The 23,985-nt window shown below is 45.3% G+C and overlaps 1 protein-coding gene across 2 annotated transcripts in view; it reads left to right on the top strand.

The window, feature by feature from the left end:
* Positions 1-2,482: 2,482 nt before the first annotated feature.
* The window catches only part of KAT2B (lysine acetyltransferase 2B), a 115,658-nt gene continuing 94,155 nt past the window's right edge, over positions 2,483-23,985 (top strand). Inside the window, exon 1 of one of the 2 annotated variants that reach the window (XM_024245200.3) lies at positions 2,483-2,824. In XM_024245200.3, the coding sequence (XP_024100968.1) occupies positions 2,516-2,824 (309 nt within the window). In that variant the 5' untranslated portion in view covers positions 2,483-2,515. The remainder of the gene's footprint in view (positions 2,825-23,985) is intronic. The other variant, XM_024245201.3, reaches the window with a different exon arrangement.

Here is a 23,985-nt window from a genome sequence, read left to right as displayed (position 1 = left end):
AGCAATAAACCTCCTGAATCCTTTGCCCTTGAAATTTCCTTGCCTGGTGCTCATAACACACTTTGAATAGGTCTTGAAACTGCGGGCCTTCAGCCTAAGGCAGGATGTCATCTGGGTACTCTGAGCAGGGAAATAATGAAAAATAATGTTCAGTTAATGGCACAAGCCATTTGCCACTCAGACAGTGATGGTTTTCAGAGTGGATTGAAAGGAGATTGGCTACTTCTGCTTCAAAACATCCTGGAAATTGTCTGCCTCCTGAATTCTGAGGGACGCTTGGGAGGAGGAGGTGATAGGTGACTTAATGTTAAATCTGGGTTCCCTCCCCCAATATGTTACTGTGAAAATTTTCAAACATACAGAAAAGTTGAAAGAATTGCGCAGTGTGCCCGTTACCTAGACTCTACTATTATACGGACCCCTATTTGCTTTATCATATCTCTGTTCATCCACCCTTTACCCATGTATGGAGGCATCCATACATCTTATTTTTGATATATCTCAAAGTACAAAGAGCACCATTAGAGTTTAATGCTTGTGATTTTTTTTCTTTTTTTTAAAAATTTTTGAGGTAACATTTATATCCAGTGAAATGTACAGATCTCAAGTGGATCATTCCATCAGTTTGACAAATGCCTACAAGGTGGAACCCAAGCTCTTATTAGTATCGGTTAAATCCATGTTAGAGGTTGATCAGAGAAGCACAGCCTTTAAGGCTCTCACCCTGCTTTGAGGAGAATGGCAAAAATCTGCGAAACATCTCAGCAGAGCCAGGAGAGAGTAACACTGGTAACGTGAAGCACGTCAAGCTAAGAAAGGAAGCACTGAAGTTAATTGTCCTGAATGGAACCTGATAAGAACCTGCCATTTCATTCCCTCAAGACTGGACTCAAGTTGGGAGAGAATATTGCCTTTTGCCCTGTCTAAACTAATATCACTGTTTAGATCTACAAACTCCCCCACCTCCCAATGTTTATATATTACCCTGCATTACAAGTCAAAATAACACAGAGAATCTGGAAAAAGAAGAAGGGGGTTGTTTCCAACGAAAAGCACACCCCTTCAGGCGTCTGGCCTGAGAGCTATACAGCATGCATAAAATCTGATAATAAGCACATTATGACCCACATTGCATATAACAAAAAGTAGGGCACTTCTGAAGGGTCCTAAGAAACAGCTCTGGGCTTTTAAAACCTGCTTTAGGAAGGCGATCAACGGTACACCACTTTCAAACGCAGCACTGACTTGTATGCTCCACAGTCATCAACAGTGAAAACAACAGTTTTCAACAAGAGTTGGAAACACTGAGTTGAGGGTTTTTTTTTTCTTTTTAAAGTTTGAGGCCCAAATCGATATTTATTCTTTTGAATTATGCTTGTATCTTTTTCCTGGTTAATACGCACGCTGGTGGCACAATTTTGAAAACTACGTAACGTTATAGAACCACCACCCAGAAACGAATCCTGTTAACAAACTTTTTGTATTCAAACTTTTTCCACTGCATAGTTTTTGATAATGCTTTTTAGACAGTCTTTCTTTTAGCAACCAGCACTTTCAAACAAAAATTACAGAGAACAGTAAGTTTTTTTCTCCTCCTCCGGCAGATTTGACCCAGAAATTGCTATGGGAGAAAGTGTTAATTATATTAAAAAATAGTTTGACAGAAAGTATTTAAAAAGAGAAAGGTAGAACATCACGTCTTTATTTTGGTGAATTAGCAACAAAGAAAAGGATTAGCATGGAAGGGTACTTTTCAAAAATATATTTTTTTTCCTCTGGCTCCCGCTAGGGTGGAGGAAGTTGTCTCTCTGTTCAGAGACAGGGTGGAAGAGAGTGAAAGGACAAATGACTGAGAGGCTGCCCCCTCCCACTGGTGCGGGCGTGCGGGGGTCGGATGGGGGGCCGCGGAGGGGGGAGGTGGCCAGCAGGTGCCTGGGCTCCAGGCCCCTACCCCCACCCTCGTCCCCACCCTCACCCACACCCAGGGATTGGCCTCGCCCCCTGGCGGGCGAGCGGTAGGTGTCGAGGCACTGGGGTGGGGGGTGCAAACCCCGCGGGCAGCGGAAAAGAGGCCGTGGGGGGCCTCCCGGCCCTGGCAGACACCGTGAGGCTGGCACCCGCCGGCACGCACACCCAGTCCGCAGCCCCGAGGAACATGTCCGCAGCCAAGGCGCGGAGCAGAGTCCCGGGCAGGAGAACCAAGAGAGGGCGTGTGCTGTGGCGGCGGCGGCAGCGGCAGCGGAGCCGCTAGTCCCCTCCCTCCTGGGGGAGCAGCTGCCGCCGCTGCTGCCGCCGCCACCGCCACCACCATCAGCGCGCGGGGCCCGGCCGGAGCGAGCCCGGCGAGCGGCGCGCTAGGGGGAGGGCGGGGGCGGGGTGGGGGGTGGGCGAAGGGGGCGGGAGGGCGTGGGGGGAGGGTCTCGCTCTCCAGACTACCAGAGCCCGAGAGGGAGACCCTGGCGGCGGCGGCGGCGGCGCCTGACACTCGGCGCCTCCTGCCGTGCTCCGGGGCGGCATGTCCGAGGCTGGCGGGGCCGGGCCGGGCGGCTGCGGGGCAGGAGCCGGGGCAGGGGCAGGGGCCGGGCCGGGGGCGCTGCCCCCGCAGCCTACGGCGCTGCCGCCCGCGCCCCCGCAGGGTTCCCCCTGCGCCGCTGCCGCCGGGGGCTCGGGCGCCTGCGGTCCGGCGACGGCAGTGGCTGCAGCGGGCACGGCCGAAGGACCGGGAGGCGGTGGCTCGGCCCGAATCGCCGTGAAGAAAGCGCAACTACGCTCCGCTCCGCGGGCCAAGAAACTGGAGAAACTCGGAGTGTACTCCGCCTGCAAGGTACGCGCTCGCCGCTCTCGGACCGCGGATGGGTGCTAGGGGCCCAGTCCGCGGGACCCCCCTCCCCCTCCCGCTTCCACCTCCGCCTCCCGCCTCCCGCCTCCCGCCTCCCGCCTCTCGCCTCCCGCCTGGGGCCGCTGCACCGCGGAAGTGCTCTTGTCGCCCGCGCCCAATTAGCTTCTTCTTGGATAAGAGTCCTGCTGGGTTTGAAGAAGGGGGATCACTAAGACGGAGAGCCCTTCATTCCTTCCGCTTGAAAGGAGTAGCTTCGGCATCCGAGCTCCCGGGCTACCTTGGGGTTTTGTTGCTCTGTAGGAGCTCGCTAGAGTCACTTTCCCGGGAGTGGAGCGGTGCTTTCCATGTGGCGGGTGACCCAGGGGCAAGGAAACATCTTTTGGGGGACTGAGTAGTCCCTTCTGCAGTCGATTCCTTCCTGTGTCCCGCTGGGAGGAACTGGGTGCAAGGAGTGGGGGTGGAGAAGACTCCCGGACTCCTGGCGCTTTGGGAAAGCGAAGGGAAGGAAAGCGCGGGGTGGGAAGGTGGGCAGAGCCCGAGGCGAGGGTCTTGTGGCGCCTGGCGCCCGCGGCTGGGGGCGGAGGCACTGCCGCGCGCGGTGACAGCCCTGTCATTATTGTATTATTACTTGTTTAGTTAAAACGCTGTCCCAGCTAGCTGCTCGAGGTGTAAACAGGATTTGGCAAAGTGACAGCCCAGCGCGGCGGGCGCTACTGCTCAGTTTGAGGACACCCATTTCTTGCTACCCACTCTCCATGCCAGTTTAGGCACCCTGTCACCCCCAGCTGCAGATCCAGTTGTGGAGGCTGTGTTCCCGAGGTGGGAGGATTGCCCGAGGCCGCGGGGCAGGCTGGCCCTGCGCTGTCAGCAGCGGCTTTGTTTTGACAGGGTGACAGCTGAGGGGGGCGGGGACTTGGCCTTGTCAGCTCCTGCGGCCTGTGGCTGAGGCAGGGAAGAGACACACTCACACACACTCACACCTCCCTGTATTCTTCCTGCCTGCTGCAAAGAGGGTCAAGTTCCCAGATTCCAGATTCCCGATTCTCACAACCAAGCTGCGGTGACCACTTCTGAATTTTGACATAACTATAATTTATTATAATAGAACATCTAGGTTGTACTCTTCTTAGTACTTGCAGGAGCTTCTCAGTTACAATGGAATGTCTGTGCTTGCTCTTTTTCCACACCATATGCTCAGGTTTATGTTAAGCACCTCTGTATCCTACGCTGGTTCAATAAATATTTGTTGAGTGAATGTAGGATCTAGCCCAGTGCTCCTCAAACTTTAATGTGCATAGGAATCTCCTGGGGAAGCTGGTTAAAATGCTGATTATGAATCAGGTGGTCTGAGGTGGAAGCTGAGAGTTTGCATTTCTGACAAACTCCCAAGTGATGCTATGCTAGTCCACAGACCACATTCCAATTCGGATCTGGACAATATATTATTTGTCCCCTTTGATTTTAGCAGAAAAGACAGAAACAAATAATAATGCCATGTAGTTATTTCTGAAGAAGGAATGCAAAAAAGATGAAGTGGGGAGTGTGCTTCTAAGAAAGGTGCAAGCCCAGGAGTTGATCATGAAGGGCATTAGACGAATGAGAACAGGACACCGACTCTAGTAGGCAGAAGGGCGAGCTGTGTACGGAATTAAGAACAAGGTCATGGGTACAGGGCATACTGCTTGGGTGATGGCTACACCAGAATCTCACAAATCACCTTTAAAGAACTTATGTAATCAAACACCACCTGTTCCACAAAAACCTATGAAAAAAAAGAGCAAGGTCAATTACTTGGTGGCCTTGGCGTTTTGCAGCCAAAGTGGGCTCATGCAGGAACTGTCTCAACTCAGTGTTTTTGTTCTGGCTTTATTTTAAAATTTATTTATTGGGTTCTCATCACCAGCACCTCTTAAAGACTTCCTGCTGCCTGCTGTAGCTTTAATGTCTGAAAACTTTCCTGAAGTTTTGGTTTTGTCTAAAACCATGAGCATATGTGGCCTGCATTGATATTTTTGATCTTTTCAAATTTCTATGGGTAAGATGTAGCACCACTTCCAAGTGGGATTTGAGTGTTTTCTGGTCACTTTCATGACCCAACAAGAAAAAGAGAAAATTTATTTTAAGGTGGTTTTTTTTTTGTTTTTGTTTTTTTTTTTTGAGACAGGGTCTCACTCTGCCACGCAGGCTGGAGTGCAGTGGCATGATCGTAGCTCACTGCGGACTCAACCTCCCTGGGCTCAGGTGATCCTCCTACATCAGCCTCTTGAGTAGCTGGGACTACAGGCATGCACCAGTACACTATTATTATTATTATTTGTATTCTTTGTAGATACAGGGTTTCCCCTTGTTGCCCAGGCTGTTCTCAAACTCCTGAGCCCAAGCAGTTTGCCCGCCTTGCTTCCCAAAGTGCTGAGATTATAGGCATGAGCCACAATGCCCGGCTGAAAGTGTTCATTTTTATGTGTCCATTCATTCAGTAAATATTTAGAGGGTTACCAACTGGGTGTCAGGCATTGTGCTAGGTGCTGGGCCTATGACACACAGAATTTGTCCTTCAGGAGTTACTTACTGTGTGTGTGCACAAGTGCATGTGTGCGTATGCATGTGTTGGGGGCCTAGGGAGGAGGGCAGTGAACCAAAATTACAGAGAAGTTCAGAAAAACTACTTTCTTGGAGTAGTTGCGGACCCAGAGCAGGACAGTTCATAGACTGGGGCACTGGTAGGGTGGGATTGGCTTCCTGGAGAAAGTGTCAGTGGCTACTATTGGCAGGGCAGAGTGGGGTGGGGTGAAGCTTCTTGTAGTGGAGAAACTGAAAGCAGTTCTGGAAGCTTGGAGGTGGGCCAACTCGAGCCAGACCTTTGTTGCCTAGGGCCACCGGCTGGGGTGCGTGGCCAAGAGGGCACTACTATCTCAGATTTGCTTTTTTTTTTAAAAAAAAAATTTAACTGGACTTGATTGGGTACGAGGGAGTGTAAGAGAGCAAAATCTGTGGTTCTCTCTCAGCTTGTTTCTGCACTTAATATGAGCAAGCCCAAAAGGACAGATTGCTCTACCTTTGCCACAGGCCCCTTGGCAAGTTAGATTAGAGAGATTAGAGAATGAGGAGGGATCTAGAAAGAGATAAGGTAGTTCACTGGGGGGCTTTTGAAAGAAAAACAGGTCCCAGGCCTGATACAAATCTGGCCTTTAAACTTCACAAACAAAACCAAAAAAGAAGGGAGCTAACTCAGCCAGGGTGACGTGCCACACCCCAGAGAAAAGAAAAAGGAAAAAAAAAAAAAAAAAAAAAGAAAAAAGAAAAGAAACAAACAAACTTGTTTTGCAGGATCCAGATCTTTGAACTGTGTCCTGGTAAAGGTTGCTTCAGAGTCATTTTGGTTCTGTGTTCATTAAAAATGTAGATCTAGGCCAGGTGCAGTGGCTCAGACCTGTAATCCCAGCACTTTGGGAGGCCGAGGCGGGAGGATCACTTGAGTCCAGGAGTTTGAGGCCAGCCTGGGCAATATAGTGAGACTTCGTCTCTACAAAAAATAAAAAATTAACCAGGCGTGGTGGCAGAGGTTGCAGTGAGCTGTGATTGCGCCACTGTACTCCAGCCTGGGCGACAGAGCGAGATTCTGCTTCAAAAAATAAAAAATAAAAAAAAGTAGATCTGACCATGTTATACCCCCACTTCAGGCCCTTTAATTTCTCTTTATTGCGGTCCACAAGGCCCTGCGTGGCCTGGCTACTGCTATCTGTGGTTCCTTATCGAGGGTTCAGGCACATGATTTCCTTTCACCTAGTGGGGGATGAGGTGGGGTGAGGGGCTTTGCACATGCTGTTCACTGGGACTGGAAGCTCTTCTTTCCACATTTTAAAATTAACTCCCAACTCTTCCTATAGAACTCAGATTCCTTGCCTTTCGTTTACTCCCCTGAGCAGCCTTCCCATTAGAAATTATCCAAATTCATCTGTACTCTTCCTGGTGCTTATATTATGATTTTTATGATTTGTATGATTATTTGATACGCATTTAGAATCTTTGAATAGGTTCTTAGCGATGCGGTTATTGACTAAGCAAATGAACCAGAGAAGAGAAAATGGAAGAAATGATTAGCTGTGATGATAGCAGTTGTGGAATTTTAACTTAATCACTTCTTGACAACTAAGTAGAGATTTGTCATATAGGACAGTTCTAGGTGTCCCACAGATATTGATAGGATTGGGTTATTTATTTATTTTTTGAGACAGGGTCTCGCTCTGTCACCCAGGCAGGAGTACAGTGGTGTGATCTTGGCTCACTGCAACCTCTACCTCCCAGGCTCAAGTGATCCTTCCACCTTAGCCTCCTGAGTAGCTGAGACCACAGGCATACACCACTATTGTTGGCTAATTTTTGTATTTTTTTTGGTAGAGATGGGGTTTCGCCATGTTTGCCAGGCTGGTTTCCAACTCCTGGGCTCAAGCAGTCTGCCTGCCTCGACTTCCCAAAGTGCTGGGATTACAGGTGTGAGCCACTGCACCTGGCCTATTTATTTATTTATTTATTTTAGAGACAGGGTCTTGCTCTGTTGCCCAGGATGGGGTACACTGGCACGATCATAGCTCACTGCAGCCTTGAACTCCTTGACTCAGGTGATCCTCCCACCTCAGCCTCTTGGGTAGCTGGGACTACTGGCCTGCACCACCATGCCTGCTTGGGATTGGGTTTTTAATGTTATAAAAGAAACCTCAAGTGAATGTATGAGTAGGCTAAATCCAAATCTTCTTGAATTAAAGTGTATCATCTACTAACTTCAAAAGAGAAACAAAACCCATTGACTAACCCTTCCTAAAGGAACAGGCCATTTATATTAATACGTAAGGGGAGACAATAGGGTATAGTGGCTAAGAACATGGGCTTCAGAGTTCAGACTAATCTGAGTTCAAATTTTGGGATATCCAGCTCTGCAACCTTGGGTAAGGATTTCATTTAAGCCTTTATTTCCCTGTCTGTAAAGGAATGATGTTACCCCCCTCATGGCATAACAGTGAGGATTTAAAATGGGCTGTATTAGACATCCAGCATGGTGTCTTGCCCATGGCAAGCCCTCAGAAGGTAGGGGAGACACTGTTAACTTGGAAGTCAAGTAAGAGCAGCAGACTCAGTCCTGAATCCACCCCAGCTCTGCCACTTGTGTGATCTTAGGCAAAAGTCACTTAGTTTTTCTCTGAGTCTCAATGACTGCGTGTATAAAGTGGTGATCATGACTTCAACCTTAAAGTTAAAAGAAAAAAGTGTCTCCAGAATTCCTAGAACATAAAGATGCTGGGTTAATGCTGGCTAAATAAACTGAATTGCCTGGTGCTTTACTCATATGTCAGAGTCAGTGGCCACAAAGCATTTATGGAGAACCCAGTTGCTTGGGTTCTGGGCAAGGTGCCACATTTAAGGAGTTTCATGGGTACAGGACTATAAAATTAGTCCTAATTGAAAAAATAGGTCCGGGGCATGGTGGCTCATGCCTGTAATCCCAGCAGTTTGGGTGGCCAAGGCAGACAGATCACTTGAGCTCACAAGTTCGAGACCAGCCTGGGCAACATGGTGAAACCCTGCCTCTACAAAAATTACAAAAATTAGCCGGGCATGATGGTGCGTGCCTGTAGTCCCTAGCTACTCAGGAGGTTGAGGTGGGAGGATGGCTTGAGCCTGGGAGGCAGAAGTTGCAGTGAACTGAGATCATGCCACTGCACTAGACCTCAAAATAATAATAATAATGATTTATAATCTAGAAGTAGCACCGGCTGTAGAATATACAGAGAGCAGAGGTAGAGGTGCCACCATAAAACAAAAAGCATCCTCTGTTGGCTAAGGGCTGGTGGGTGGGGCACTAGAACAAGCCTTATAGTTGGAGAGCGTCCCCCAACACCTTTGTGTTTGTCAGTCACTCCCCCAGAGAGCAAATTGTCTTTTTCAATTGTCAGCATTTAGAGCAGTGGCTCTCACCCAGGAGCTATTTAGCCTCCCAGGGGACATTTGACAATGTCTGGAGACATTTTCAATCTTTGCAGTTGGGAGGAGGGAATGCAACTGGCAACTAGTGAGTGGAGGCCAGTAATGTTGCTATACATCCCACAATGCACAGGACAACTCCCCCCAGCGAATAATTATCTGGTCCAAAATATTAATAGAATTAACAGAAGTTGAGAAAGCCTGTTTTAGACAAATACCTTTGCAGCACAGAAAGAAAAAGCATTAATGGTTTTTGTTTTGCCCCCCTTTTTTTTTTTTTTTTTTTTTGAGGCTTTTTTGAGGCAGGATCTTACTCTGCTTCCCAGGCTGGAGTGCAGTGGGCTCAGGTGATCCTCCCACCCTAGTCTCCCAAGTAGCTGGGACCACAGGCGCACGTCACCATGGCCGGCTAATTTTTGTATTTTTTATAGAGATGTTTCGCCAACCTGGGTTTCACCATGTTTAACAGGCTGGTCTTGAACTCCTGGGCTCAAGCAATTGGCCTGCCTTGGCCTTCCAAAGTGCTGGGATTACAGGCATGAACCACCATGCCTAGCCTAAACCAATGCTTTTAATATGAATTTGACTAACACTTAAAATCTGAAAAATCTCACTTTGTGAATCATGGGCATATATTTTAAACAGCTTTATTGCGGTATAATTTATAGATCATAACACTTGCCCACTGTAACTATGCTGCTTTTGAGTTAATGTATGCAGTTGTGCATCCATCACCACAACCCGGTGTTATGACTTCTTCCATCCCCGAAAGTTTCCTCTTGCCATGAGTACTTTTTTTTTTTTTTTTTTTGAGACGGAGCCTCACTCTGTCACCCAGGCTGGAGTGGAGTGCAGTGGTGTGATCTCAGTTTACTGCAACCTCCGCCTCCCGGGTTCAAGCAATTCGCCTGCCTCAGCCTCCCAAGTAGCTGGGTTTACAGGCAAGTGCCACCATGCCCTGCTAAATTTTTTTGTATTTTTAGTAGAGACGGGGTTTCACCATGTTGGCCAGGCTGGTCTCAAAACTCCTGACCTCAAGTGATCTGTCTGCCTGCGCCTCCCGAAGTGCTGGGATTACAGGCGTAAGCCACCACACAAGGCCCATGAATACCTTTTTAAAGTGATATTTTGTATCAAATTGGTTGTTGGTTTGCAAACAGAAACTTAATTAGAAATATCTTTTTGGCAAGGCTTCAGATAGGCAATATTGTCACAGCAAAATACAAAACATGGAGGGAGGTGGATAAGATGTTGTTTTAAAAGATCAGTCTTTAGCCACATGAGTTTATTGCACAGAATTATATCCTGTGGTGACTTCTCTAAAATGAGGTAAGTATCATAAAGCCAAGCATACAAAGGAAAAAATGTTTCATTTGGCAGGCACAATACAAAAAGCCTGAGAGAAAGATGTCCAAATTTAATTCTGTATCCTCAGAAATTTTCAGGGAAGATGGAAATTGAAGCCTGCAAAGCCTTCAGATTGCAATTTGTAGTTTTATATAACTGAGAAAGTAGTTTACAGGGCAAACCAGCAAAATCTGCTGAGGACTGTTTTGTTTTAGGAAGTGTGTGCTTGGAAATAGCGATTTGTGATATAGCGCTGTTTAAGGTTTTTGTTTTGTTTTGTTTTTAAAAATCACCCGGCAGATTTAAACCCAGTTGCCTCGGTGTTAGCCAGATTTAATTCTGTGGTTGTTAAGTAAATCCATAGGGTCTGATCCATCATGGTGACTATGGAGGGTGAAATATACACTTTCCTGTAAGATGCCTGGGAGCAGTCAGCACATCTGCTTCTCAGATGAATACTCCGTATAGTGCCAATAAAATTAGGATTTTCAAGGCTCAGTGGCTTCTGATTTAGTTAGTCTGTCGTTAAGAGAAAAGGGGCTATTTAGGAAAAATTGTCAACAGTTTCCTACTCTTGCATGGTGCTTTTCTGCTGTGGTCATCTGATTCAAATGGGGAATCTGAACAGGCATATTGGCTACTCGCACATGGGGAGAGAAGGAGGGGAATCCTTGCTTCCTTCCCTTTATGCTGGGTGCCTTTGGGCAGCCGCCCCCCTTTTTTTTGAGATGGAGTCTTGCTCTGTCGCCAGGCTGGAGTGCAGTGGCATGCACTGCAACCTCCACCTCCGAGGTTGAAGTGATTCTCCTGCCTCAGCATTCCGAGTAGTTGAGACTACAGGCCCCTGCCACCACGCCCGGCTAATTTCTGTATTTTTAGTAGAGACGGGGTTTCACCATGTTGGCCAAGATGGTCTCGATTTCTTGACCTCATGATCCGCCCACCTTGGCCTCTCAAAGTGCTGGGATTACAGGTGTGAGCCACCGCGCCTGGCTGGGCAGCCGCCTTAACTGCCTAGTTTCGGTTTCCTCCTTGGTGAAGTAGGAGTCCAGGTGCCACCTCACTGACTTATTGTGAAGGTTAAATACTTCAGGATATATGAAAGTTCTTGGAACCTAGGCATTCCACAAATGTCTATTTAATTTTATTTGTAAAAAAGGTTCCATTAGTATTAGCAGTTTGTGTGTTTGCCAAAGTGTTATGTCTCACGTCATTTGATTCTTCTACCCGGGGTAAGTGGAAGGTAAGGGAGGTCATTTTACTATCAGGGAACTGAGACCCAAAGAGGTTAAGTGACTTCTTCAAGCTACAGTGGTTACTCAGGAAAGTGTCTGCCCAAGTAGATCCTCTTTCCTATGTACCATTTTGCTTCCTCTTCCAAAACTTTCGCATGGGGGTGGAGGGGGTCGCTTTTCTTCCAGATGGTTTCCAGAGAGGATTACATTTGTTTTAGGCATTCTGCTGTCGTTTGAAATTTATTGTACTCCAATTGAGAGGTATGTTCAAAGGATTTTCTAGTCCATTGAACCTGTGCAGGCCATAGAGTAAACAAAATAAGCATTCTTTATTACTGGCCCAGGACAGACATATACATGCTCTTGATTGTTTTAAAGGTGACAGTCAAGACTGGTCACTGTGCTGGCCCAATAGAATTCTCTGTTGAAGGAAGATGAAAGAGATACCTACTCAGGCTATGGAAGGTGCCAAATGTGTCAGAAAGTTAAGAAATTGACTGTCTTGAAAGTTTAGAAGTCCATCTGGGCACCGTGGCTCCCCCTTGTAATCCCAGCATTTTGGGAGGCTGAGGCAGGCGGATCGCATGAGCTCAGGAGTTCGAGACCAGCCTGGGCAACACGGTGAGACGCGGTCTCTACTAAAAATACAAATATTAGCAGGGCGTGGTGGCTTGCGCCTATAGTCCCAGCTACTCAGAAGCCTGAGGTGGGACGACTGCTTGAGCCCGGAGGCAGAGATTGCAGTGAGCTGAGATCACACCACTGCACTCTAGCCTGGGCAATGGAGTGAGACCCTGTCTCAAAAAAAAAAATTTAGAAGTCCCCCAACCAGTTTATATAAGACTGTTCACACAACAGTATCTCAACGTGATAAAAAGGAGTCATTAAAAAAAACTTTTAGTTGCATTATGCATAAAGGGCTCAAATCATGTTTATAGTGCGATTAATTTTTACATGTGTATACATCTTTGCAACTGCCACCTAGATATAGCTGTAGGACATTTCCAGCATCTCAGAGGGTTCTCTTGTGCCTCCTCCACACTCCTGGTAATCCTTATTCTGACTTCTATTACCAGATATTAGTTTTGTCTGTTCTTAAACTTTACATAAATTGAATCATATGGTATGAATTATTTGTGTCTGGGTTCTTTCACTCAACATTATGTCTGTCAGATGCATCTATATTATTGCATATAGCAGTAGTTTGTAAAGACACATGTTTTTAAATTAAAAAATTAAAACATTGCCAGCAGTTTTCAGGATGGAAGTCATTGGATGTGGACAACCTCATGGGATGAATCTTTTTTTTTTTTTTTTTTTTTGAGATGGAGTCCTGCTCTGTTACCCAGATTGGAGTGCAGTGGCATGATCTCGGCTCACTGCAAGATCTGCCTCCTGGGGTCATGCCATTCTATGGGATGAATCTTTAACTAGGCTTTTGAAAGAAAGGATGGGAATTTGATAGTCAAATTTGGAAGAACCCAGGAGGGCAGGAATGTGCATAAGAAATCAAGGAGGTGGCCGGGTGTGGTGGCTCACGCCTATAATCCCGGCACTTTGAGAGGCCGAGGTGGGCAGATCACTTGAGGCCAAGAAATCAAGACCAGCCTGGCCAACATGACAAAACCTTGTTTCTACTAAAATACAAAAATTAGCTGGGCATGGTGGCACACACCTGTAGTCCCAGCTTCTTGGGAGGCTGAGGCACGAGGATGGCTTGAACCCAGGAAGCAGAGGTTGCAGTGAGCCAAGATCACACCACTGTACTGTAGCCTGGGTGACACAGCAATACTCTGTCTCAAAAAAAAAAAAAAAAAAAACCCAAACAAAAAAATCAAATCAAGGAGGGATACTTGGCCAAGTAGATGTAGATAAGGAATGTGAAAGGAAGAGAGGCAGAATGATAAGGAGGTGGGTGCATGTGGGCTGATGATGTCACTGCTGGTAGTATGTCTGGCCTGCACAGCTCCTTCTCCCCTGGAGTCCGTATTGGTGAGTCCTTACTGGTAAATATTCATGTGAAATCCTGTTGCCACCTGTCCCTGGTTCTGGAAGATGACTAGAGTTGCTATACGTTGTAGTCAGTGAGCCATGCAGAACCATACATGTTGAGAGTGATGGCAGCTTTCCCAAAAGGCTGGCCAGAGCCCAGTACCTAAAGCTCCAGTGGGCAATGCCTTTCTTATGTGGACCTAGTTGATAGAGATGTTGGAAAGAGAACATTCATTCCCGTGTTCTCTAGAACTACTTGCTGAGGCCATTAAATGCCACCCTTTCCCCAGGAATGACAGTGAGAAGCAAAGATTACTCTACAGCTCCACAAAGATTTTTCATAACAACTGTCCCTGAAAAGTAGTATTGAATATATGATGAGCTTGTTATTTAATGGCTGATTCATTTGAACCATTCACTTATAAATTAGTCTTTTCCGTAATTGGTATATTTAACAAAATGGGGATTTACTTAAAGATTGTGTGTTTGCACACATGGGGTGTTATATCTGTTGCCATTTATTTATTCATTTAACATTAAATTCCATGGGCTCCTTTGGAAGATTTCTGCTCAGGTACTTCCTGTTCAAACTTCTTAAGATAATTTATCACCTAGTTATAATTGAAATGGAATCAAGTCTTTTATAATTTTGAATCACATTCATCTCTAGCATCTAATTGTGCATGTGGTTACCTGCTGCTTTGCACACTTTTCTCTCCCTTGTATCTCTGTATCTTGTTCTCAAAGCCTCATTCCAGTCTGTTCTTAAATGCCAGCTTCTCAGAGAAGCCTTCCTGACTCTCCGGTCTAAAGTAGCAGCACCCCATCTATCACTCTATAATCTTACCTTGTTTTGTTTTCCTTTACTGCACTTCTTAATATTTGGAAATTGTATTTTAAAAAATGATTTCTTGTCTGTTTTCCTTATGACAATAGAAGCTCCATGAAGCAGAGATTTGGGTTCATGGAGCCTATAAGGCCTCAGCCCATAAGAGAAACAGACAAGTTGTACGGGGATTAAATTCCATTAAATTTTCCATTAAATTCATATCTCAGGTGGATCATACCTTGCACATAGTAGGCACTTGATAAATATTTGTTGAATAAATTGGTAATTTGATATTCACGGGCTTTGTGAGATTGGTGGAAAAGAAACTGTGTTGTAAAGATGGCCAGGCATGGTGGCTCATGCCTGTAATCCCAGCACTTTAGGAGGCTGAGGTGGTCAGATCACCTGAGGTCAGGAGTTTGACACCAGGCTGGCCAACATGGTGAAACCCCATCTCTACTAAAAAAACAAAAAGACGAAAATTAGCCAGGTGTGCTGGCAGGTGCCTGTAATCCCAGCTATTCGAGAGGCTGAGGCAGGAGAATCACTTGAACCCGGGAGGTGGAGGTTGTGGTGAGCTGAGATTGCGCCACTGCACTTCAGCCTGGGTGACAAGAGCTAGACTCCGTCTTCAAAAAAGAAAGATGAGGAAACTAAGGTGCAGGGAGGTTTAGTAGCTAGCTTTGTGGTCTGCAGCAGGGCAGCCTCCAGCTGGGGCTGGAACAACACCTACTCATAGTTAAGTGTGGTTCCCCTTGGTTCATGGCAGACTTGATGACAAGCAACACTTATTTTATGGCCTGAATGTCTCCTACAAATCAAGCAAAGAGGAATCACCTATATTTTAATCCTCTCCAACCACTGTTTCCTCTTCTGCAAGTTACAATTAAATTCTCAAGGCCAGGAATGTGGCTCACGCCTGTAATCCCAGGTGTGGGATCCTACTTTTGGGTGGCCAAGGTGGGCAGATTGCTTGAGCTCAAGGGTTTGAGACCAGCCTGGGCAACATAATGAAACCCCATCTATATAAAAATATAAAAATTAGCTGGGCGTGGTGGCACATGTCTGTAGTCCTAGCTACTCAGGAGGCTGAGACAGGAGGATCACTTGAGTCCAGGAGGTCGAGGCTGTGGTGAGCCGTGAGTGTGCTGCTGCAATCTAGTTTGGGTGACAGAATGAGACCCTGTCTCAAAAAACAAGACAAAACAAAAAAACTCACGAAGGTATATGAGTGTTATGAGATCAGTGAGTTGAAAGCTACAAAGTGAGACAAAGTTTTAGCATATATTCTAGAAGTCTGTATTATATTAGTAAACTTAAAAATCAATTGTATATGAAGGTATTCTTTACTATTTATATTTTTTGTTACTTTGTGGCCCACTTTAAAGTCTACAATAGACTTTCTTTAATTGTTCCTTTACTGTTTAGGCTTATTTTTTATTTATTTTTATTTTATTTTATTTTTTTGAGATGGAGTCTCACTCTGTAGCCCAGGCTGGAGTGCAGTGGCATGATCTCAGCTCACTGCAACTTCCACCTCCAGGTTCAAGTGATTCTCCTGCTTCAGTCTCCCGAGTAGCTGAGATTACAGGCACGTGCCACCACACTGGGCTAATTTTTGTATTTTTAGTAGAGATGGGGTCTCGCCATGTTGGCAAGGCTGGTCTCAAACTCCTGACCTCAAGTGATCCATCCGCCTTGGCCTCCCAAAGTGCTGGGATTACAGGCATGAGCCATTGTGTCCAGCTTTAGGCTTATTTTTTTGTTTTTGTTTTTTGTTTTTTTTGTTTATTTTTATTTTTATTTTATTATTATTATACTTTAAGTTTCAGGGTACATGTGCACAATGTGCAGGTTAGTTACATCTGTATACATGTGCCATGCTGGTGTGCTGCACCCATTAACTCGTCATTTAGCATTAGGTATATCTCCTAATGCTATCCCTCCCCCCTCCCCCTACCCCACAACAGTCCCCAGAGTGTGATGTTCGCCTTCCTGTGTCCATGTGTTCTCATTGTTCAATTCCCACCTATGAGTGAGAATATGTGGTGTTTGGTTTTTGTTCTTGCGATAGTTTACTGAGAATGATGATTTCCAATTTCATCCATGTCCCTACAAAGGACATGAACTCATCATTTTTTGTGGCTGCATAGTATTCCATGGTGTATATGTGCCACATTTTCTTAATCCAGTCTATCACTGTTGGACATTTGGGTTGGTTCCAAGTCTTTGCTATTGTGAATAGTGCCACAATAAACATACGTGTGCATGTGTCTTTATAGCAGCATGATTTATAGTCCTTCGGGTATATACCCAGTAATGGGATGGCTGGGTCAAATGGTATTTCTAGTTCTAGATCCCCGAGGAGTCGCCACACTGACTTCCACAATGGTTGAACTAGTTTACAGTCCCACCAACAGTGTAAAAGTGTTCCTATTTCTCCACATCCTCTCCAGCACCTGTTGTTTCCTGACTTTTTAATGATTGCCATTCTAACTGGTGTGAGATGGTATCTCATTGTGGTTTTGATTTGCATTTCTCTGATGGCCAGTGATGGTGAGCACTTTTTCATGTGTTTTTTGGCTGCATAAATGTCTTCTTTTGAGAAGTGTCTGTTCATGTCCTTCGCCCACTTTTTGATGGGGTTGTTTGTTTTTTTCTTGTAAATTAGTTTGAGTTCATTGTAGATTCTGGATATTAGCCCTTTGTCAGATGAGTAGGTTGCGAAAATTTTCTCCCATTTTGTAGGTTGCCTGTTCACTCTGATGGTAGTTTCTTTTGCTGTGCAGAAGCTCTTTAGTTTAATTAGATCCCATTTGTCAATTTTGGCTTTTGTTGCTATTGCTTTTGGTGTTTTAGACATGAAGTCCTTGCCCATGCCTATGTTTTTTTTTGAGACGGCGTCTCGCTCTGTCACCTAGGCTGCAGTGCAGTGGCGCGATCTTGGTTCACTGCAACCTCCACCTCCCGGATTCAAGCAATTCTCTGCCTCAGCCTCCTGAGTAGCTGGGATTACAGGGGCCTGCCACCATACCCAGCTAATTTTTGTATCTTTAGTAGAGACGGGGTTTTACCATCTTGGCCAGGCTGGTCTTGAATTCCTGACCTCGTGATCCACCCGCCTCGGCCTTCCAAAGTGCTGGGATTGATTACAGATGTGAAGGAGATGGATGCATTTATTTTGGAAAAAAGTGTGAATAATGTCTCTAATGGTCCACTTGGAACAATACATCACCTAATATCAGGAGGAGGTTTAGGGTAATCTTGTCAGTAACCTCAGGGCAAGTTGTATGGAGTTGCTTCCATTAAATTCCATGCCATCCTAATCAGTCCTTATGCGTTGCGTACTCTTGGCTTGTGCAGCCTTTTGGGAGGTTTGTGTGGTATGCAGGAGGTTCCAGAAGTATGAGGATGAGACCTGAGTAATATCATAGTGATTGATGGTGACAGCGCCAATTTGCATCAGCTCTGACAAGCTGGTGTTGAAACTAGATGGCAGAATGCCAAAGACGCCAAGGTCAGCATACTTTGAAATAATGAAGTGAGTCATGTAACCCAGGATTTGCACATACTTACAGGACTACCTGACTCATCCCACCTCTAAAGGAACACATCTGTGAGCACCGGTTAGGGGCCTGTGGCCACTTCTCTGCTACATGTGCAAAAGGAAGCAAAACCCACAAGAAGCCCTTTTCTTGTTGAGGAGACAGATATTAAGTGAAAGAAAAATTAAAATGAATAATCAAGCATGAAGTCAATGCAGAGAGAAACCATCGTGAGCCAGGGGGAGGTGAAAGGGTGGGAGAGAGACCCAGCCCAGGTAGACGGAACAGAGTAAAACCAAGCAGAGAAGCAAAACTGATGTGAGCCAGACGTGAGAGTAGTTTAGAACATGGACCTGGGCACCAGACTGCCTGGGTTTGAACCCTGATGTGTGACTATGGGGAGGTTACTTATGCTTTACAAGCCTCAGATTTCGCAGCTGTAATATGGAGACAGTGATATATGTCAACTTTTTCCGTTTACTCAACAAATTGTTATTTAATGTGCCAGGTGTTGATTTAGATGCTGGTGATACAGTGACAGATGGGTCCTTATTCTTGCAGAGCTTGCTTTCTGGTAGCAGAAGCAGACAATAAGCCAGAAAATAACAGAAAGTGGTAAGTGCCTCGCAGAGAATGAAAACAGAGAATTAAATGAGAATGCCTGGGGAATTCCTCTAGATACATGCCCAGGAAATCCTTCTGCAGAAGGGACACGGACTGAGGCCTGCATGATAAGATGTGAGGAAGAGGGTGCTGTGCAAAGACTCTGGGGCCAGAAGTGGCTTTTCGTGTGCGAGGCCTGTCAGGAGACCTGTGTGGCTAGATGGAGGTGGGTGGGGTGGGGGGGATGAGTGTAGGAGATTAGGTAGAAGGGATAAATGGGGGCCAGATTGCCAACATATAATTTTTACACAGTGATGTCAAGATCTTTAGTTCTGATAAGTTTCAACAAATACGTATCAAGACACAGAACTTTTCCATCCCCCTAGAAAATTTCCGCCTGCTCCTTGCCATTCAAATCTCTCTCCCTTGGAAGCAACCACTGATCTGATTTGTGTCAGTTTAAGTTAATTTAGCTATTTTTCATATAAATGTTACCACATAGTACATACTGTTCTTTCACTCAGTATATTTTTGAGATTAATCCATGTTGTTGGATGCATTGGTAGTTAATTTCTGTTTATTGCTGAGGAGTATTCTGCTGTGTGGACGTACTAGTTTGTTTATCTGTTGACTTGTTATGGACATCTGGGCTGTTCCCAGTGAATTCAAATTAGATTTCCGGTTTGAAGTGACCCCTCTGGCTGCTCCGAGAATAAAGTATATGAGAGAAACAGTAGATAAAGAGGGCCAGTTGGAAGTTATTGTAGTCTAGGTATGAGTAGATGATGTCTTGGGCTAGGGTAGTAGGAATGGAGGGGTGAGAATTAGTTTGGGCTATATTGTGAGGGTAGAGGCAACAGGACTTAATTTGTTACAGGGGAGGGGGTGATGAAAAGACGGAAATGAAGGATAATGTCCAGGTTTTTGGCCTGAGCAACTGAATGGATGGTAGTTCCATTTACCAAGATAGAGAATACCATAGGAGAAGCAGGTTTGGGTAAGAATAAAGAGTTCTTTGTTGGAGGTGATACATTAGATATGTCTGTTAATAGACAAATGCTGTTTTGAGGATAAAATGAAATAATGTATTTAGCAACTTGGTATAGAATCTGGAACATCCTGAATGCCTCATAGATGTCAGTTACTGTTACAATTAAAACAATGCTAAATAATAATTATTGTTTTTAATAAAGAGGCTAGCCAACTTGGAGGAAAAGAGAAATACGGGCAAAGAGAAACTGGGAAATAGGGTCTGCTAGGTTAGGAAGAAATGAGTTGATAGAAGGTCTTGAATTTCAGGTAGAAAATTTTGTACTGAATCCATTTGATAATAGTGTCCTTGCCCTTTAAGAAGGAGGAGGCACAAGGTATTTTAGAATGCCACAGAGAAGTTCTAGGTTTTGGTGTTGGCTCCTTGTTCTTTGCCAGCTGGGTGAACTCAGGCAAGCCACACCCCTTCTCTAAGCATTGAATTACTTGTCCTACAGGGTTGTTGGGAGGGGAACATAACATGATTTGGACTGCAATTGCCTTGGAAAGTAGTAAACACAAATGCTTGACGTTCTTAAGTGGCATTTTAGAGTAGAGTGATGTGAGTTGGTATTAGGAGGAAGGTTGGGAGTGGGAACGTATTGGAAGAGGGGAGGAAGTATTTCTTCTAGTTGGCTGATAAGGGCCTGAACTGGGGCCCTGGCAATGAGAATGGAGAAGGTATAGGTCTGACAGAGTTTGAAAGAAGAATCAGGTGGCCTGGATGAGGGCATTGAGTACAGATTAACCTTAGGAGCTGGGAGAAGGACAGTGCCAACAAAGGTAATAGGGTGGTGGAAAAGGGAGTATTGGGATGGAGGGCAAGCCTTTTTGTAAAACTGACTGGGCAGAAATGCTGGATGTAAGCAGTTAGAAATGAGGGCTGGAAGTTCTGCTTTACAGGTTGGGCTGGTTATGTGGATGTGAGAGTCATCATCTCAGATAATGACTGATACCATGAGAATGTGAGCTGTCCAAGGAAACAACATATAAGGCACTACTTATTTTGCTCATCCTGGTTGATTTGGTGCCAAAACAACAGGCGGAAGGGTGAAAAATTCTGTTAGTCAGCTGGTTGTCTGAACTGCTCAATGTTAGCCAAGCAGTTTGACAGATCTTTCCACTGTGTCTAAGTCTGAGTTGACTGCTCTGGCATTTTGACAGATAATTTCTGATAAATTCTGTGTGTGTGTATTAAATGGAAAGAAATTGTCTTGGATTTAGCATTCCAGGGTACTAGTTTCTAGGCCCCAGTGTCACCCAGGACCTCCTGAGGCCCTTTCAGGAGTAATGCATGCTTAGGTTTGCTCCTGGAGAGGTCACTCGGATGTAATGAAGGGTCTGGCCAACCCCTAGGCTATTTGGTAACCACTGGAGCCATTCCAGCATCTTTAGAGAGCCTGCCAAGGGGGTTCCAGACCTTTCAGTCAGCGGGACCTAATTATAATATTTAGCAAAGGGAGGGCAGTATCTTATTCAACTCCAGCATAAACACAAGGATTTCTTCCAGTCAGGGATGTCATGAAGATTTTCTGTTGATTTGATTTTGGAGTAACCATGGAGAGCATAGATGAGAAGAATTTGAATGAGGTGTTTATTTATACCTGGGTTGTTTTGTCTTGGGTCATTTCTTCATGATATGCTTTCCACTCTCTTTCTGTAGCCTTGACCACTCTTTAATATTTGTTTTTTTGATTCCTTGTGGCTTCACAGACCAAAATGGCACTCTAAATTAAGGTATTCAGCCAGGTGCGGTGGCTCACGCCTCTAATCTCAGCACTTTGGGAGGCCGAGGCAGGCAGATCGCCTGAGGTCAGGGGTTCAAGACCAGCCTGGACAACATGGTGAAACCCCGTCTCTACTAAACATACAAAAATTAGCTGGGTGTGTTGGCGGGCAATAATCTCAGCTACTCGGGAGGCTGAGGCAGGAGAATTGCTTGAACCTGGGAGGCGGACATTGCGGTGAGCTGAGATTGCGCCACTGCACCATAGCCTGAGCAACAGAGTGAGACTCTGTCTCAAAAAAAATAAATAAATAAAGTTTTCAGAGATGCTTCTGATAGTGAATTACCTCACTAGTTATCTTTTCTCTCTTACAATTCTATTTCTATCTTAATCCCAGGCAATTTTGTTCTCCTGAGGGAACCCTGACACCCACCCTGTACACTTTCCTCTTTTCACTTGTGTCAGATTTTTAAAGTTCCCATAGTTTAAAAATCCCAGCTTGAAGTCATAGCATTATGGTATCTTCTGCTGGCCTTCCATGTACAGCTGTGTGAACTGGAAGGATTGTCACACAGTGGAGGACGAAAAAGGGCTTATGTCCCAGGGAAGGATTACTGAATCATTTAATCTGTATATGAAAAGCTAAAGTTAATTCAGGGAGAAGAGAAAGGTGTTGCTGAAGTCAAACCATCTTTATCTCTTCAAATCTTTGCTACTCAAAGAGTGGTCTTCACCCAGGAACTTTTAGAAATGTAGAATCTCAGGTTCCACCCAACACCCACTGAATCTTAATCTTCATTTTGATGAGATCTCCAGGTGATTCCTGAGTAGATTGGAATTTGAGAAGCACTACTCCAAATTACATCAGCATAATTCAAACTGCTCATTTCCAAAGAGAAAACTTTTGGCAATCCCAGCTGCTTACAGTGGACTCCAGGTGTTGTTTTTTAAAAATATAATTAAAATATCTTGTTGGGCATGTGGCTCACACCTGTAATCCCAGCACTTTGGGAGGCTGAGGTGGGCGGATCACTTGAGGTCAGGAGTTCGAGACCAGCCTGGCCAACATGGTGAAACCCCCGTCTCTACTAAAAATACAAAAATTAGCCAGGCGTGGTGGCATGCGTCTAGTAGTCCCAGCTACTCGGGAGGCTGAGGCAGGAGAATCGCTTGAACCTGGGAGGCGGAGGTTGCAATAAGCTGAGATCATCATGCCACTGTACTCCAGCCTGGGCGACAGAGACTCTGTCTCAAAAAAAAAAAAAAAAAAAAAAGGCCAGACGCGATGCCTCACGCTTGTAATCCCAGCACTTTGGGAGGCCGAGGCGGGTGGATCACGAGGTCAGGAGATTGAGACCATGGTGAAACCCCATCTCTACTACAAATAACAAAAAATTAGCCGGGCGTGGTGGCAGGCGCCTATAGTCCCAGCTATTCGGAGAGGCTGAGGCAGGAGAATGGCGTGAACCCGGGAGGTGAGGCTTGTAGTGAGCCAAGATCGAGCCACTGCACTCCAGCCTGGGCGACAGAGCGAGACTCCGTCTCAAAAAAAAAAAAAAAACCAATCAAACAAACAAAACAAAAATATCTTTTTCAAATACATGTACACAGTTAAGTGGAAAACTCAGTTTGCAATGGTAGCAAATGAAATTGAAATTTTAAATCCTGTCACCACAATCCTCCCCCATTGTCTGTCTCACTCCTTATTCCCTTTTAATAACCATTTCCAGAAACTCTTAGTCTCCTTTCCCCCACCCTTAGGCTGTGTCTTGCATGTTATATGGCAGTTTTTGTTTTCACTTTTTTTTTTTTTTTGAGATGGAGTCTTGCTCTGTTGCCCAGGCTGGAGTGCAGTGGCACAGTCCCTGCTCACTGCAACCTCCACCTCCCAGGTTCAAGCAATTCTCTTCCTCAGCCTCCCGAGTAGCTGGGATTACAAGCACGCCCCACCATGCCCAGGTAATTTTTTGTATTTTTTAGTAGAAACGGGGTTTCACCATGTTGGCCAGGCTGGTCTTGAACTCCTGACCTCAAGTAATCCGCCCACCTCGGCCTCCCAAAGTGCTGGGATTACAGGCATTAGCCACCACATCCGGCCTGTATGGTAGTTTTAAGAAGGGAACTAGAATAACTATCTAGAAATTCACTTTAATTAATTAATTAATTAATTAATTATTTTAGAGACAGGGCCTTACTCTCTCTCACCCTGGCTGGAGTGCAGTGGCGCAATCGTAGCTCACTGTAGCCTCTAACTCCTGGGCACAAGTGATTCTCCTGCCTCAGCCTTCTAAATAGGTGGGACTACAAGTGTGAGCCACCATGCCTGGGTAATTTTTATTTTTATTTTTTGTAGAGATAGGGCCTGGCTGTGTTTCCCAGGCAGGTCTCTAACTCTTGGCCTCAAGTGATTCTCCCGCCCCGGCCTCTCAAAGGGTTGGCATTACAAACCTGAACCACCACACCCAGCCCAGAAATTCATTTCGATTCCACTTTGGCTCCAATGAATTTGTGAAAAGACCAGAAAGTTGGACTTACTTGCTGAAGTAGGGAATCCCAAAATGAATACCAGCAACACCAGTCTTTATTATTAGCAAGTTTTAATTGTTTCCAACTCTCTACTAATTTCAAAAACAGGGCACCCTACTTAATGGCTCACTTGTCTTGTCATTTGCTGTTTCTCTTTTGCCAAGTCAGATTCTGACAGTGAAGGAAGGACCTTTTGCTTATTTAGATCTGAAAAGGACTGGGTTTGGACAGAGAAGACGACCCCCAGGTGCTGGTCCTATTAAAAGCAAAATTTTTTTAAATTGTAAGTGTATCTGTTTTACTAAAGGTTCCTTAATTTGTGAGAAGATAAGCCCTG

The sequence above is a fragment of the Pongo abelii genome, chromosome 2 (assembly GCF_028885655.2).
Source record: "Pongo abelii isolate AG06213 chromosome 2, NHGRI_mPonAbe1-v2.0_pri, whole genome shotgun sequence".
In the NCBI taxonomy this organism is placed as follows: Eukaryota; Metazoa; Chordata; class Mammalia; order Primates; family Hominidae; genus Pongo; species Pongo abelii.
This window is presented reverse-complemented; position numbering and strand designations above follow the sequence as displayed.